This window comes from Pelophylax lessonae (assembly GCF_965119305.1).
Source record: "Pelophylax lessonae genome assembly, chromosome: 1".
NCBI classification, from domain to species: Eukaryota; Metazoa; Chordata; class Amphibia; order Anura; family Ranidae; genus Pelophylax; species Pelophylax lessonae.
Window position 1 is genome coordinate 707,115,842 of NC_138768.1, and position 16,020 is coordinate 707,131,861.

Here is a 16,020-nt window from a genome sequence, read left to right on the forward strand (position 1 = left end):
ATACACCCACTGGTTGAATGTCAGCTACCATACAATATTTATTTTTTATTAAACAACAATAAACTTTTATAAAAAAAAAAAAAGACCTACTTTCTGCCACAGACATTTTAAAAGTACACGTGTAACTTTCAGTAGCTTTTACATTCTCGCATATGTGAAAGGTTTGGATTTTGAAAAAAGTCACCCTCAGTCTGGAGTCATGATTCTTGATATTTATTATAAGAAAATTCAGTGGCAAATGCCCGCCACATGCTCCAGCTTCTATAGACAATCTACTACCTCCTCCAGTGGCTGTGAAAGGCCAGGTTTGAAAACTGTGTAATGAAATTGAGAAAATCCTGGAGCTTTAGCACAAGCAGCACCTAAAAAAGAAAAAAAATTGTTATACTGATGGGGATTTTAATTGTACCTAATATTTGTCTGGTATATCTACAGGGTGCTGGCTATGTATCCTATGCTATGCAACTTTATGGCCACATTCTTGCTTGCCTTCAAACTATAAAGAAAAATGTCAGGGTGATGGTAGCAATTTTAGTTATGATTTTCATCAAGCATCTAATTGCTTCAGGTACCTTGCTTTAGAAAGCTGCTAATGTAAAACTCTTGTTTTGCTAAATCCATAGGTTTTCTGTGTGCCCTTGCAGAGAGTTGTATTTTTCTTCTACAGAAAAAAAATGGCTCTTGTCACTAGTGTGAATTAGCCCAAAAAGTTTCAACAAAGCTTGTCATAAAGAGGTGCATTGAATGGAAATTTTGTTGCCGAAACCGAAAATTCAGTACACCTCTTGCATTTTTGTAAAAACTTTTCAAGTGACAACACTGAAGAAATGACACTTTGGTACAATGACACTTTGCTACAATGTAAAGTAGTGAGTGTACAGCTTGTATAACAGTGTAAATTTGCTGTCCCCTCAAAATAACTCAACCCACAGCCATTAACGTCTAAAATCCTGGCAACAAAAGTGAGTACACCCCTAAGTGGAAATGTCCAAATTGGGTCCAAAGTGTCAATATTTTATGTGGCTACCATTATTTTGCAGCACTGCCTTAACCCTCTTGGTCATAGAGTTCACCAGAGCTTTACAGGTTGCCATTGGAGTCCTCTTCTATTCCTCCATGACGACATCACAGAGCTGGTGGCTGTTAGAGACTTTATGCTCCTCCACCTTCTGTTTGAGGATGCTCAATAGGGTTTAGATCTAGAGACATGCTTGGCCAGTCCATCACCTTTATCCTCAGCTTCTTTTGCAAGACAGTGGTCGTCTTGGAGGTGTGTTTGGGGGGGGGTCGTTATGTTAAAATACTACCATGTGGCCCAGTCTCCGAATAAAGGGGATCATGCTCTGCTTCAGTATGGCACAATACATCTTAACCACTTGCCGACTGCCTAACGCCGATCTACGTCGGCAGTCAGCCCCTCACAGGCAAAGCGACGTAGGTCTACGTCGCTAGCCTGTGAGGGTCTAGGGAGCGAGCGCGCGCCGCCGGAGGCGCGGTCACGCACCCCCCCCCGCGCGTGTGACCGCCGGACCCGATGTCCGCCGGTCACTCTGCGATCGTCGGGGGAGAGGGAGAAAGTCAGGCGGCTTGTGTAAACAAGCTGCCTGTCATTCTCCCCTGTGTATGAAGGATGATCATACGGTTCTAATATGTAGAACCGTTGATCACTGTTCATACATCTGAAGCCACAGCCAATCACAGTAGAAAGCACGCCCCTAGGGACACACATAGCCCCTCCCTTTCAAAAAAAGTTAACCCCTTCACTGCCGGTGTATTTTTACAGTAACAGTAAATATGTATAGCACGGATTACTGTAGAAATGTCACTGGTAACCCCAAAAATGTCAGTCAAGGGTCCGATCTGTCCGCCGCAATACCGCAAAAAAAAAAAAATCGCAGATCGCCGCCATTACGCGTTAAAAAAAAAAACAACAATTACAAAAATCTTTCCCTTTGTTAGTAAACGCGATAACTTTTGTGCAAACCAATCAAAATACGCTTTTTGCGATTTTTTTACCAAACATAGGTAGCATAAAACAAAATGGCCGAAAATGTTAAAAAATTTTGATTTTTACATTTTTTTGGGGGGAATTTCATATAAAAAAATGTGAAAAATATTGCTATTTTTGCAAAATTTACGCTTTTTTTTGTTTATAGCGCATGATCAAAAAATCGCACAGGTGATCAAATACCACCAAAAGAAAGCTCTGTTTGTGGGAAAAAAAGGACGCCAAATTCGTTTAGAAACAGCATCGCACGACCGCGCAATTGTCCGTTAAAGTCACGCAGTGCCGAATCGCAAAATACCCCCTGGTCAGGAAGGGGGTAAAATCTTCCGGGGCTTAAGTGGTTAACATTCATGGTTTTCTCAATGAGCTGTAGCTCCCCAGTGCCGGTGTTCCGTGAAAAAACCCTACCCGCGAAAATTTCCTACCCTCGTCACTTCCGCTGCACCTACGTCATGGAACAGCTGATCAGCTTACCACTGCACATGCTCACAGCTCCGGAGGGTAGGGAATTTTTAACATTACACCGCATCAGCTGTTGCCGCGGGTACATTAAAAAATCTCCGCTGCAACATGAAATCATCTCCGCTCCTACCCCTGTCACTTCCCTGATCTCGGCAACTAAATGTAAAAGCGGCGGTGGGTCTATGAAAATATAAATCACGGAGCCGAGATCTCCATGATTTATATTTTCATACTCCCGCCGTTTTTACATTTAGTTGCCGAGATCAGGGAAGTGACAGGGGTAGGAGCTGAGATGATTTCATGTTGCAGCTGAGATGTTTTAATGTACCCGCGGCAACAGCTGATGCGGTGTAACGTTAAAAAACCCTACCCCGTGAGAATTCCCTACCCTCCGGAGCTGTGAGCATGCGCAGTGGTAAGCTGCGCAGCTGTTCCATGACGTATGTGGGCAGGAAGTGACGAGGGTAGGGAATTTTCAGGAGGTAGGGTTTTTTAACCTTACACCGGCAGCACTCATGCAGCCTCAGACCATGACACTCCCACCACCATGCTTGACTGTAGGCAAGACACACTTGAGACCAAGATAAACCTATTTGGTTCAGATGGTGTCATCAGAGCACAGGACATGGTTCTAATAATCCATGTCCTTTGTCTGCAGCAAACTGATTGCGGGTTTCATTGTGCATCAGCTTTAGAAGAGGCTTCCTTCTGGGATGACAGCCATGCAGACCAATTTGATGCAGTGTGCAGCTTATGGTCTGAGCACAGACAGGTTAACCCCCTCCCCTTCAACCTCTGCAGCAATGGTGGCAGGACTCATATGTCTATTTCCCAAAGACAACCTCTGGATATGATGCTGAGCACGTGTACTCAACTTCTTTGGTCGACCATGGCCAACAATTATTTTTCAGAGCCTCAGAGAGTTCTTTGCCATGAGTGCCATGTTGAACTTCCAGTGATAAGTATGAGAGAGAGAGCAATAACACCAAATGTAACACACCTGCTCCCCATTCGCACCATAGACCTTGTAACACTAACGAGTCACATGACACCAGGGAGGGAAAATGGCTGATTGCACCCAATTTGGACATTTTCACATAGGGGTGTACTCACTTTTGTTGTTAGCGGTTTAGACATTAATGGCTGTGTGTGTGTGTGTGTTGTTATTTTGAGGGGACAGCAAATTTACACCGTTATACAAAGCTGAACACTCACTACTTTAAATTGTAGCAGAGTGCAATTTCTTCAGTGTTGGCAAATGAAAACAAACACACACACACAGCTCAAAAAAATTAAAGGAACACTTTTTAATCAGAATATAGCATCACGCCAGTTAAACTCCTGAGATAATGATCTGGTCAGTTAAGTAGCAGAAGGGGTTGTTAATCAAATTCAGCTGCTTTGGTGTTAATGAAATTAACAACAGGTGTGCTAGATGGGCAACAATGAGACAACCTCAAAAACAGGAAGTTTTACAGGTGAAGGCCACTGACAATTTTTCCCTACTCATCTTTTCTGACTGTTTTTCATTAGTTTTGAATTTGGCTAGGGTCAGTGTTACTACTGGTAGCATAAGGCGATACCTGGACCTTATAGAGGTTGCACAGGCAGTCCAACTCCTCCAGGATGGTACATCAATGTGTGCCATTGCCAGAAGGTTTGCCGTGTCTCCCAGCACAGTCTCAAGAGCATGAAGGAGTTTCTAGGAGACAGGCAGTTTTTCTTGAGCTGGACAGGGCCGTAGAAGGTCCTTAACCCATCTGCAGGCCCAGTATCTGCTCTTTTGTGCAAGGAGGAATGGGATGAGCACTGCCAGAGCCCTACAAAATGATCTTCAGCAGGCCACTGGTGTGAAGGTCTCTGACCAAACAATCAGAAACAGACTTCATGAGGATGGCCTGAGAGCCCAACGTTCGCTAGTGGGCCATGTGCTCACTGCCCAGCACCGTAGAGCTTGACTGACATTTGCCATTGAAGACCAGAATTGGCAAGTCCCCCACTGGCACCCTGTGCTTTTCACAGATGAGAGCAGATTCACATGTAACAGATGTGAAAGGATCTGGAGAAGCCGTGAAGAGTGTTATGCTGCCTGTAACATTATTCAGCATGACCGGTTTGGTGGTGCAGTGGATCCTGGGTTCCTCCTGATGCACAACAATGCCCGGCCTCATGTGGCAAGAGTATGCATCCAGTTCCTGGAGAATAAAAGAATTGATAATATTGAATGGCCCCCATGCTTACCTGACCTAAATTCAAAAGAACACCTCTGGGACATTATGTTCGGTCCATGTGACACCACCAGGTTGCACCGCAGTCTGTTCAGGAGCTCAGTGATGCCCTGGCCTGGATCTGGGAGGAAATACCCCAAGACACCCTCCTTTGTCTCATTAGGAGCATGCCCCGACATTGTCAGGCATGCATACAAGCATGTGGAGGCCATATAAACTACTGAGGACCATTTTGAGTTTCTGCAATGAAATTTCAGCAAAATGGACTAGCCTGCTGCATCATTTTTCCACTTTGATTTTCGGGGTGTATTTGAATTCAGCCCTCTGTAAGGTGATAATTTTCATTTCTATCAAATGACGTGGCATCCTTTTGGTTCTTAACACATTACCCAGTCCATATCAGTATAGATATCCAGCATGAGACTTTTCCCCATTGAGATCTGATGTGCTTTCAAAGTGTTCCTTTAAATTTTTTTGACCAGTGTATATTAATTGTATTATATTTTACTTTTTAATTAAAATCATGAATTTTAAAATTAATGTAAATTTGTCAGCCATTATTGGCACCTTTAGCACAAGAGCTAAAAAAAAAAAAAAAATGCATCCCTTTAAATTTATGTATGTCTTCACACTGGCCAGTTGTCTTGCTTGCTGTATTTATCAGTTTAAAAAAAAAAACATCCTGAAATGCATCAATAAACACCATCTCTTTTTCGTTTATTGACGGACACAGCTCCTGATATTCTTAATCATTGGGTTATACTGCCCCCTACAGGAGTAGGACACTAGGCAGAAAAAAGTCTGGCTATGCCTATGGGCAGTCCCAGGGGGTATACTCCCTCTCTCTGCTATAGGTACTCATTTTGTTTCTGCCTAGTCATGAGTAAGGACCTAGTTCCTTGCTGGGATCTCTGGTCCTGACATTTTTTCTTTTAGTTAGATTTTTTTTCTCCTGGTTTTTCCTGTGGGATCTACAAATCAACTGCCGTACTGGGCGATGGGCTGGATAATCTAAATCCAGTGGTCACCCCAGTTTGGCCAGCGAGCGCGCGCAGGTCGGCCGTGACATAGCCCCACCGGACTGGGGCTGGCATGCAAGTTAAACGCCTCATGAGGTCGCATACACTGGGTCTCAGCCTGAGTCACAGTATTCCTCCTGGCCGACCGTTTCCCCCCCCCCCCCATTTTGATGGCGAGGTGTCCTATCTGGAGTGGTGCCTGCCTAGTTCCTGGTATGGTGAGGATCTGTTTCCCCTTGAGGGTATTGGGGTGGACGCAAGCCCATCCATGAGATGGTCGGACCCCCTCCTTCCCGTTAGTGGAAGAAGGGGAGGGTGCCTAATGCTGGGACTGTGTGGGTAGTCTGGTACAGCTCCCAGGGTGGGGGCAGGGTGCTATGCTGGCGACTGGATGATCAGCTGTGCAAGGGAGGGGGGCCTAGGGATCCCTCCTGTGTCCCCCTGCAGCCTCGTGGTTCTACCATTTTCTTGTAGTCTTTGTGCTGCAATACACGACGGCCACGTTTGTGTAGTCTGGTGGCCATTTTGTGGTGGTTTGCCAAAGAAAACAGTGGCAGTCATGACAATGAAGCACTATGGGCGACGATTTCGGTGGTGGGAGGCCCTCCTCATCCCCTGGTGTCACCTCCTGGATCCTTTCCTTATCCCTGTATGTGCAGTGCAGATGCTGCTGGTAGCGAGTCTGGTAAGGTCCTCTCCCTTTCTGCTGAGGACTGATAGGGGCTCCGTGGCTGGCAACCGGGTGTGTTGCCAGAGCGGTGGGGGTGTCCCTTAGTAGTGTTTTACACTTTTTTGTGATTAATGGAGTCTTTTAGAGCACATCTCCCCCCCCACATGATCCCCTCAGGTTGTGGGGCCCTCCGGGTCCCAACCATCCATCGACGTCCCGGGTGGAGTTGGCTTTTGGGCTGGCAAAAAAGCGCCCCTGCCTCATCTGTCCCCTCAGATCCTGAATCTGCTTTGGCCGCCGCCATGGGTCACCCTGCATCCTCCACTTCTGCAACCACCCACAAAAAGGCGCTGGGGGATGCACTGATTGCATCTGTGCATGAGACCTTAAAGATGAGGGACGCAGCTGCAACGGAGGCGCAAGGTCTCCTTTGGCACTCACAAGCCATCCAGAGTGGAAAAGGTGTAATCTTTTTCCTCCTATTTTGACAGAATTGTCACTACAGCGTGGGGACAACCAAAATGTCCCTAAGCGCTTTGCTAGGCGATACCACTATAAGGAGTCCCTTCTTAAGAAGTAGACTGTTCCACTGGTGGTGGACCTTCCAGATTAAACAAAGCAACCATAATTCCGGGTTGAAGAGTCCCCGGCCTTTAAGAACCCGGTTGACAGAAAGGCAGAGGCTGTGGCCCTCAATATGTACACCCTGGCTGGTTCGGCACTGAGGCCAATATTCACTATTGTCCTGGTGTTGCACACTCTGACTGAATGGACTAAGCTGTTGCGCCGTGACCTGCAGTTTATCTGTGATGCCTCTTTATATGCAGCTCCCCTAGTGGCTCGGCTCTCTGTTTTGACAGTGGTCCTTTGGTGTATCTTTTGGTTCAAATGCTGGTCTGCGGACAAGACTTCTAAAAAGGCCTTAACTGATCTTCCCCTTTAAGCATCTGTTCGGTGCTACCCTGGATGACATCATTAAAGGTCTCACAGGGGGTAAGAGTACCCTTTTTGCACAGACTGAGAAGGGCAAGGACCCTTGTCGTAGACGTAGGCCCTCCTTTTCAGCTCATAACAGGTTTTTTCATCCCTCAGGGTCAACTGACAAGGGATTGAAGCCCTCCAGGGCCTCCTCTAGAGGATCCAAGTGAACTTTGTCTGGCAAGTCAAGAGTGGGCTTCTCAGGGCCAGAGGACAAGGCCCCTTCAGCTTGAAGGTGCACCCTCACCCGTATCTGGGGTTTGGTGGGGGGGGGGGGGGAGACATCTTTGCTGGTTCCTGAACCTGGACTTTCCAGGTACAAGACAAGTGGGTTCACAAAGTCATACAGTGCGGCTACAAGACCAAGTTTCAATCTTACCCCCTGGAAAGGTTCTTTTCTTCCATCGTGCGACTGTCCCCGGTCCGCTTACAGGCTTTCTTTGGGGTGTTAGAAGACCTTTTACTTCAAGGGGCGATAGTCCCGGTTCCGACTTCGGAACGTTCTCAGGGGTTGTACTCAAACCGATTTACAGTCAACAGAAAGAAAGGCAAGGTGCTGAATTGTTTGTGTAGGTGCAGAAGTTCAGACTGGAGTCAGTTCGCATGGTGGTGGCTTCCCTGCATAAGGGGGATTTTCTTGCCTCCATCGACATCAAGGACGCTTACCATCACATTCCAATATGTGTCGGTCACCAGCGCTTCCCCTGCTTTGCCATGGGAGATAAGCATTATCAGTTTGTGATGTTACCCTTTGGTCTCGCCTCTGCTCCTCGGGTCTTCACAAAGTGTTAGCCACGGTGCTAGCATTGTTACGTCAGCAGGGGATCGTGGTCATGGGCTACTTGGACGACCTTCTGCAAGCAGAGTCTCTGTCTGCACTGGTGGAAAACCTGGAGATCTCCATACGGACCCTGAGGAAGTTCAGCTGGATTCTGAATCTTCAGAAGTCTGCCTGGGTTCCTTCCACGAAACTAGACTATCTGGCTAAGGCCGAGTCCAGAATCAGACCCAGAGTACTCCTTTCTCTGGATAAACTCCAGAAACTGCAGGCTGCAATTCACCTCCTGCTGTCCAGCAGATGGTCACTCCTCTGGAATTGCATGTGATTGCTGGGCCTGATGGAGTCTACCTTTTGAGGTGGTTCCATTTGCATGGTTCCATACGAGGTCTCTGCATTGGGAGATTTTGATCAAATGGGACAAGACTCTGCAGTCTCTGGCCAACCAAATCCAGCTGAGCTGGGATGCAAAAGGGTCCCTGATCTGGTGACTTCATGCTTCTTCCCCTTGTATTGGACGGTGGTCACCACGGATGTCAGCCTGTCGGCGTGGGGAGGCGTTCTACAGAAATTTTGCTCAGGGGGTCTGAACCCCGCAAGAGTTCAGACTACTGATCAATATCCTGGAGCTCTGAGTGATCAGACTGTGCCTGGAACATTGAATGATTCATCTCCAAGGATGTCCAGTGCGCATTTAATCAGACAATGCCACAGCCGTTGCTCATCTCAATCACCAGAAGTGTCCTGGTGGCTCTGGAGGTAGCCGCCATTCTCAGGTGGGCAGAACGTTTGTTCCAGCCCTTTCTGCCATACACATTCCCAGAGTGGAAAACTGGCAGGCGGATTACCTCAGTCGGCAGGCGTTGGCCCAGGGGAAAAGTCTACATCCGAAGTTGTGTCAGTTGTGTCTCCGGTGGGGCATCCCCGAGGTGAATCTGTTGGGAGTCTCGGCTTAACAGAAAGGTGCAGAGGTTCATGGCTCGGTCACGGGATCCTCTGGCGGACGCCACAGATGCACTGGTGGCCCCCGTGGGGTCCGTATCATATGATTTACACCCTCCCTCCTCTCAAGCTTCTGCCAAAACTTCTACGCAGGATTGAGGCAGAAGGGATTCCGGTCATCTTAGTGGTCCCGGACTGGCCTCGCCGAGGTTGATACGCCGATCGCCAACGTTCCTTGGAAGCTTCCTCTCAGGGAGGATCTGCTGCCCCAAGAGACAATCTTCCACCCTGCTTTACAGTCACTGGCTTTGACGGCTTGGCTGTTGAAAGCCAGGTTCTGAAGGATAGGGGTTGGTCTGAATTGGTGATTCCAAAGCTGTTAAAAGCTAGGAAATCTACTTCTAGGAAGATCTACCATCGTACATGGAAGACGTACAGCGTGTGATGCAAGTCCTTTGGGGTTCTTCGGGAGATTCCCTTGTTTACGCTGTCTCAGAAGGTGGGATTGAATACATTGTGTTGACTGGCATCGTTATCCTGTCGTTCACCTTACTTGGTGGCTCACAGAGATAAGGTGGTTCTTCGCCCCTGTCCATCATTCCTTCCAATGGTTGTCTCCGATTTCCATTTGAATGAAGACATTATGTTGCCTTCCCTGTGTCCCAGGCCAAAACATCCTACGGAAATTGCCTTCCATGCCTTGGCTGTGGTTTGGGCAATTAGGGTGTACCTGGCAGCTATAGAGTCTTTTAGGAAGTCAGACTCACTATTTGTGCTTGTGGATGGGTCTAGAACAGGGTTGTTCACTTCCTCTGTAATTATTCCCAGAGGGATCAGACAGATGGGGATTCAGGCCTATTCCATCAGGGGTCAGGTTCCTGTTTTTTTCAATCAAGGCGCAGTCTACTTGGGTGCTCAGTGCCTCCTGGGCCTTCTGCCATCAGGCGTCAGTGATGCAGGTTTGCAAGCCAGCCACCTGGTTTTCGGTGCACAAAGTTCTATAAAGAGGATGTGTTGGCATCTGCGGATGCCTCTTTTTGGCTGCAAGGTTTTGCAGGCTGCTGTTTAGGACTTGGTCCTCTTTGAGGGTGTAATGTTTTTTCAGGTGGGCTCCAGTTGTTTTGGTTGAGCCCCTGTTGCCTGGTTGGCTACTGATTTTTAGCCTTGGGAATTTTTTGCTGTTCCCACCCCCCATGTTTAACACTACTTTGGGACGTCCCAATGGTTAAGAATATCAGGAGCTGTGTCCGTCAATGAACGAAAGAGAAAATGGAACTTTTGACTTACCGTAAAATCCATTTCTCGGATGTTCATTGACGGACACAGCACTCACCCCTCTGTGGAGTTGTATTTTCTCTGACATTGCTTGTCTGAGTACCTATAGCAGAGAGACGGAGTATAACCCCTGGCCATGCCCATCGGCAAAGCCAGACTTTTTCTGCCAAGTGTCCTACCCTTGTAGGGGGCAGTATAACCCAATGGTTAAGAATATCAGGAGCTGCATCTGTCAATGAACATCAGAGAAATGGATTTTACAGTAAGTCAAAAATCCAATCTTTTGGCTGATAGGTTATGGCCGCCAAAATTTCAGTGCATCTATTAAGTCAAAAGCTCTGCAATTTTTTGCAAAATGTTTGTTGTTCACACGGTTTGTAGACAAGCTGAATATGGTAATGTGAATGAGGTCTTATTTATATCAGCTAATTACAGCATATGGTGCAATAAATTTAACCACTGCCTTCCATATTATTATACATTCATTTTAGTCCCTGCCCTCAAGGAGCTTACAGTCCCAACTCCCATTAATACATACTAGGGCGAGTTTAGACAGGAGCCAGCATGCATTTCAGAGTGTGGGAGGAATCCAGGGAGAACATGTAAACTCCAGGCAGGTAGTGCCATGGTTGAGATTCAAACTGAAGACCCTAGTGCTGCTAGGTGGAAGTGCTAACCACTTTGCCCTGTGCTGGACTTAGACTAGGTTCACATTTGTGAGGGTGTGGGAATATGTGTAAATCACACAAATTCTTGCATGCAGACACCAAAAAAATGCTGATTTTAAGAAATTGTGCAGGGGTTGTCATTAACTCTTAAGGGCCCCCCTATACACTGAAAAACACAATGCAGTTTCTGTGCTGCAGTGTTTTTTTAAAAGGTTCAGGGACTTTTTCTTGCAGTAAACACAGGTACAGCAGCCAATTCAAATGAAAGGGTTCTGCTGTGCCCCCATACAGAACTGGTCAGATGTGAACCTTGGCTAAAATGTTGTTTTTTTATTTTTCTGTCAGAACACCAGGAAAATAAAAGCTGCATATGGTGCCTTCTATGCAGCAAACCCGTTAATATATTTTTTAGCTTTAGTGTTGTATAATATTTTGATGCTTTCGCTTTACAGAAAATCTTTTCATTTCAACCATTCTTCAAAGGAAAGAAACAAATATAAAGAACATTTTATGCTAGTGGAAACATTTTGTTTACCAGAATGTTCCTTCTATTGGAAAGCAAATGCCCTCTTGACCCCCACAACAACCATACTGTGTATAGCATATTTAACCGTAAAATGCAACTCAAAAACTATTCATGTAATTTGAAAAAAAAAAGATCCCGCAACTTAATGATTAAAGAGTAATGAGCTTCTCCAAGTCTAATCTCACATACACGAATCTGTGGGAAGTAAAAGATCAAAGTATGAAATAAGCAGTCTAAGCTAATAAGTCTTATTGATCGGTAAATTGTACTCACTGCTGAACTAAACCATACTAATGAGACATCCTGCACAATGACTGATCTCTGATTGCTTTGAAGTTTGAGGCCCATCTATATATTTATGCAAAACAAAGCTAGAGTCAAACGCCATGTTCCATAATTATGCATCGTTACAGTGAGCGATTTGTAATAGGGATTTCTGCAGATTTGCTAAAGGAACTTGTTAAACACAACTCTTTGGTAAGGATCTTGCAACAAACTTAAATGTCTCCTCTTATATGGAAAAATATATAATCAGACAATACTCAGACAAATGGTTGCAATGCAGGGAACAGTTAAGACATGAGATGTATTGTTGCGGACATTAGGCTTTAAAAGGGTTTTTACACTTTAGCTGGGTACTTGTACTGAGATCCAAAAGATTATTGGGGAAACCCTAGGAAGGTAAGTGAGCACTAAACATTGTTTTCTGTAAAAAGTGCTGAAGCCAGAGGATCAGTGCTATAGCCAGGCAGCTAACATTTTCACTGATGGTGGAGTCTTTAAAGTGTTAGTTCACATTTACAGAAAACTATAAAAGGTGAACTAACACTGGACACCCTCGCCACCCCTCTGCTCCCTGCTGTACTACTTCCCAGGTGATGGCGCTAACCAATCAAAAATGATCTGGTCTGTGCTGACGGAGAAGAGAGGGGATTTCCAATCCCCAAACTGCTGGATTGGCTGCAGGAGTGCTGACAGTACTTTTTTATCTTTAAAGGTGAAATAACACTTTAATGTTTCCTTTTGGGTAATGTCTTTACAAACAATGGAGTCCAGCAGGAATAAAAGAAAATAAAGCTGGTCATATATGGTTAGTTTTTTTGGTCATTCAGCCAGTGGGCTGAATGAACAAAAAAAATAAAAAAAAATTACATAAATAGATCCCTCCATCAAAACCAGGTCCAGGACCAAAGGTGGGTGGAGGAACTGCCCATTCTGGGACATACTGTACACAGATCAGTGGCTGCAGCTGCTGATCAAAAAAGATTACCAACATGTGCCTTTATCAGAAGTTGCTCAAATGACTAACCTCTGGGGAGCAGGTTACAGCTGATCAAAATTAGCAGGGCTAATAGTATGGCCAGCTATACACCCATTCGCCTCTCAGTAAATAGCCATAAAGAGACATAGCTAGGATCAGAATCAGACAGAAAATAAAAATATAGTTGAGAGTTGATGCGTTAGGCAAATCTTCCATTTTCTAGTAAACTTTTTTTCTTTTTTTTTTTTTAAACCAAGGTCTGTAAAAACGCTCTTACTAAAAAGTTTTAAATATGAATAATTAGAATAGGAGACTTGAACTTTATTTTATGTAAAATCCAATAATTATACAGTACTGATAAACTTACCATAACTCCCTGTGTTGTTGGCACATACCATAGCTCCAAAAAACACTGGGACGTGTTTCTGGATTCTAGCCATAGCTTTCTGACAGGCAGCAGTGGGATCAGCCCCCATTCTCATGTTCTCCACAGCTTGGTAACTTAAAAAAAAAAAAAACATTAATTTGTTATTCTTTTATTGATCACAGAAGATGTAGAATACTCTATATACACTGAAAAGTGGACAAAGAAATCAGAATGAATGGTATCCATTGTAATTTCTGATGTCTATTTCCAGTTAAAAGACAAGAAATTAACAATTGATATTCCCAAAAGGTTGGCACACCCCACTATGCAAATATATGCCTTTCAGCAGTTAGGAATGAGCAATTAGGAGAATGATGTTCCCCATTTATGGGTTCCCATCTATCATCAGTGTACTGGGCTTTTTGCAATGCCACTATTTGACCTATGCCCAAAAGAGGATGCAGGTTCATGTGCACATGTTTGCAATGAAGGGGAGTAAGTTGATACTATTACATTCTGCCCTGTAATCTGGTACAGGAAGATACAAATTTAAAAAAATGTTTATTATAAAGTAGTTGAAGCCAATAGAAAAAACACCCAGGAGTCCCCCATTATTCCTAGTGGTATTCACATCATGAAAAGTATTCCTTAGAAAAAGGCTCTCGTTAGAATAGTTACATAGTAGGTGAGGTTGAATAAAGACAATAGTCCATCCAGTTCAACCTGTGTAGGTGTGTGTGTGGCTGTAATCATCTCACATACCCCTGAATGTTCTGATCCTTGAGATGTACGTCTAATAGTCTTTTGAAAGCCACCATACTACCCGCAGAAACCACCTCTTGTGGTAGAGAATTCCACAATCTTGTAGCCCTAACAGTAAAAAAACCCCCACGCTGCCTGAGATTAAAACGCTTCTCCTCTAATCGCATTGTATGCCCCCGAGTCCTCATGCAATCCCTTCGACTGAACAGCTTTTTTTCTAAGCTGAGATCCCCATTGAGATATTTAAAAATTGCTATCATGTCCCCCCTCAAGCGTCTCTTCTCCAGGGAGAATAAATCAAGCGTTTGCAGACGCTCTTCATAATCAAGCGACCGTAATAGTCAGCTTCCAGGCGCAATTTCCTCTTTCAGGTTTTGAAAATAAACAAGGCCACTGGTTGCTATGAATAGCAAGAAAATCTGTTTTTGTGCATCAAACCCTGCACCAATACAGATTCATGTCAAAGGAACCATGCATTTTATAAATGGCTAATGGCCACTACTCCACTCATGTAGAGATGCAGGAGCAACATGTTAGTGTTCAGGAACCTGCTAAGGACAACATATTAGCATAAATATTAAAACAAAATAGAGTTACCATTGCGGACTTGATTTAGTGCAAGCACCAGGTGCGTCATCCTTCACCTTGGTAAGTGACTGACAAGGTTAGTTGTTGCTGTAACTATTCAGTGGGAGCATGCTAGTTCTGGGTCTGCGACTGACCATTCACTGGCAGCATGTTTGTTCTGGGTTTGTGAATAATTCATTGGCAGCATGCTATTTTGGGATGGGTCTGTCTGTCCCTAACTAGCAAAGCATGGGTAAGATTATAGTTCTGGAGCCTGTAATCCTATCCTCTGAAATCTGTCAAAAATCTGAAAGAAGGTTGCATTAAGAGAGTTCCCCTATCCTCAGAGACAGGCCATCAATGGCAGCCCTAACATTTCTATAGCAAAGGGTTCCCATTAAAAGGATAAGTTCACCTTTCATTACATGTTACACCCATATTCAGTGTGTAACATTATGAATGCAACGCACCCCCCCTGCAAAAAAACGCGCATTTATTATCTTTTGTCAAAGGTGAACTTATACTTTAAAAAACTTTCATATATAATATATGTTTTAGTTCCCTTATGTAGCACTTCAAAATCCACAATTATTTTCAGTTTAGCACTAAATACCTGAAACCTGGCTTTATACAGAGTTGCCACACAGCAACTGAAACCTAAAACAAATCTTACAGTTGGCATACTGTGGATAAGAGAGGGAAAAGAGCTTTCATGAAGATAAAAGTCTGAATTACCAGTGTGGTGATCTTCTCCAGTAGTCCAAAGAACATACAAGAGGTGTGGCAATGGTACAGTCTTCAGAACTGTAGTCTGAAAAGTGCCATCATCCTAATACTATGCAAAACGTATTCAAAAAGGAAGAAAATGTTCCTTTTTCTACCCTATGGCAAGTTCAGCAGTTCTTTTCAGCATATTTGTTTCAAATGTGCTGCCATTTAAAAATCAGATGCACGTAATTGACATTATGTCATATGGGAAACCAGTGCAGCACAAGGAATATCTTAACATTTCAGCCAGAAGCTGTGTACTGATGGATAAACCACATAGTGAAGATCTCGAGATGGCACAGTGGTGTATTACAGGGAAAGGAAGGTTGAAAAGGATAATTCTTCAGCACATGAGCTGAAAAAGCATGTAAAGTAAACCTACCTGAGAAATATGGGGCTGCTTTTGCAAACCTGCTGAAAATGGGAAAAATGGCCGAAAAATTTGTTTCTCTGCGTTGACGGACACAGCTCCTTAGGATTCTTGACCATTGGGTTATACTGCCCCCTACAGGAGTAGAGCACTAAGCCGAAAAAAAGAACTTGACTACGCCAATGGGCAGTCCCAGGAGGTATACTCCCCTGCTCTGCTATAGGTACTCAGTTTTGTTACAAGCAGTGTCAGAAGTATTACAACTCCATAGAGGGGTGGGTGCTGTGTTCACCAATGAACACAGGGAAATGGATTTTACAATAAGTCAAAAATCCCATTTTCTCTTTCGTTGATTGACGGACACAGCTCGT

General features: G+C 44.5%; 1 protein-coding gene across 1 annotated transcript in view; it reads right to left on the bottom strand.

Annotated features, from left to right (window-relative positions):
• Positions 1-220: 220 nt before the first annotated feature.
• The window catches only part of AGA (aspartylglucosaminidase), a gene marked incomplete at its 5' end in the record, with an annotated part of 154,314 nt that continues 138,514 nt past the window's right edge, over positions 221-16,020 (bottom strand). The window contains 2 exons of the mRNA XM_082249175.1: positions 221-362; positions 13,183-13,316. Coding sequence (XP_082105301.1) covers positions 262-362; positions 13,183-13,316 — 235 coding nt within the window. The 3' untranslated portion in view covers positions 221-261. The remainder of the gene's footprint in view (positions 363-13,182; positions 13,317-16,020) is intronic.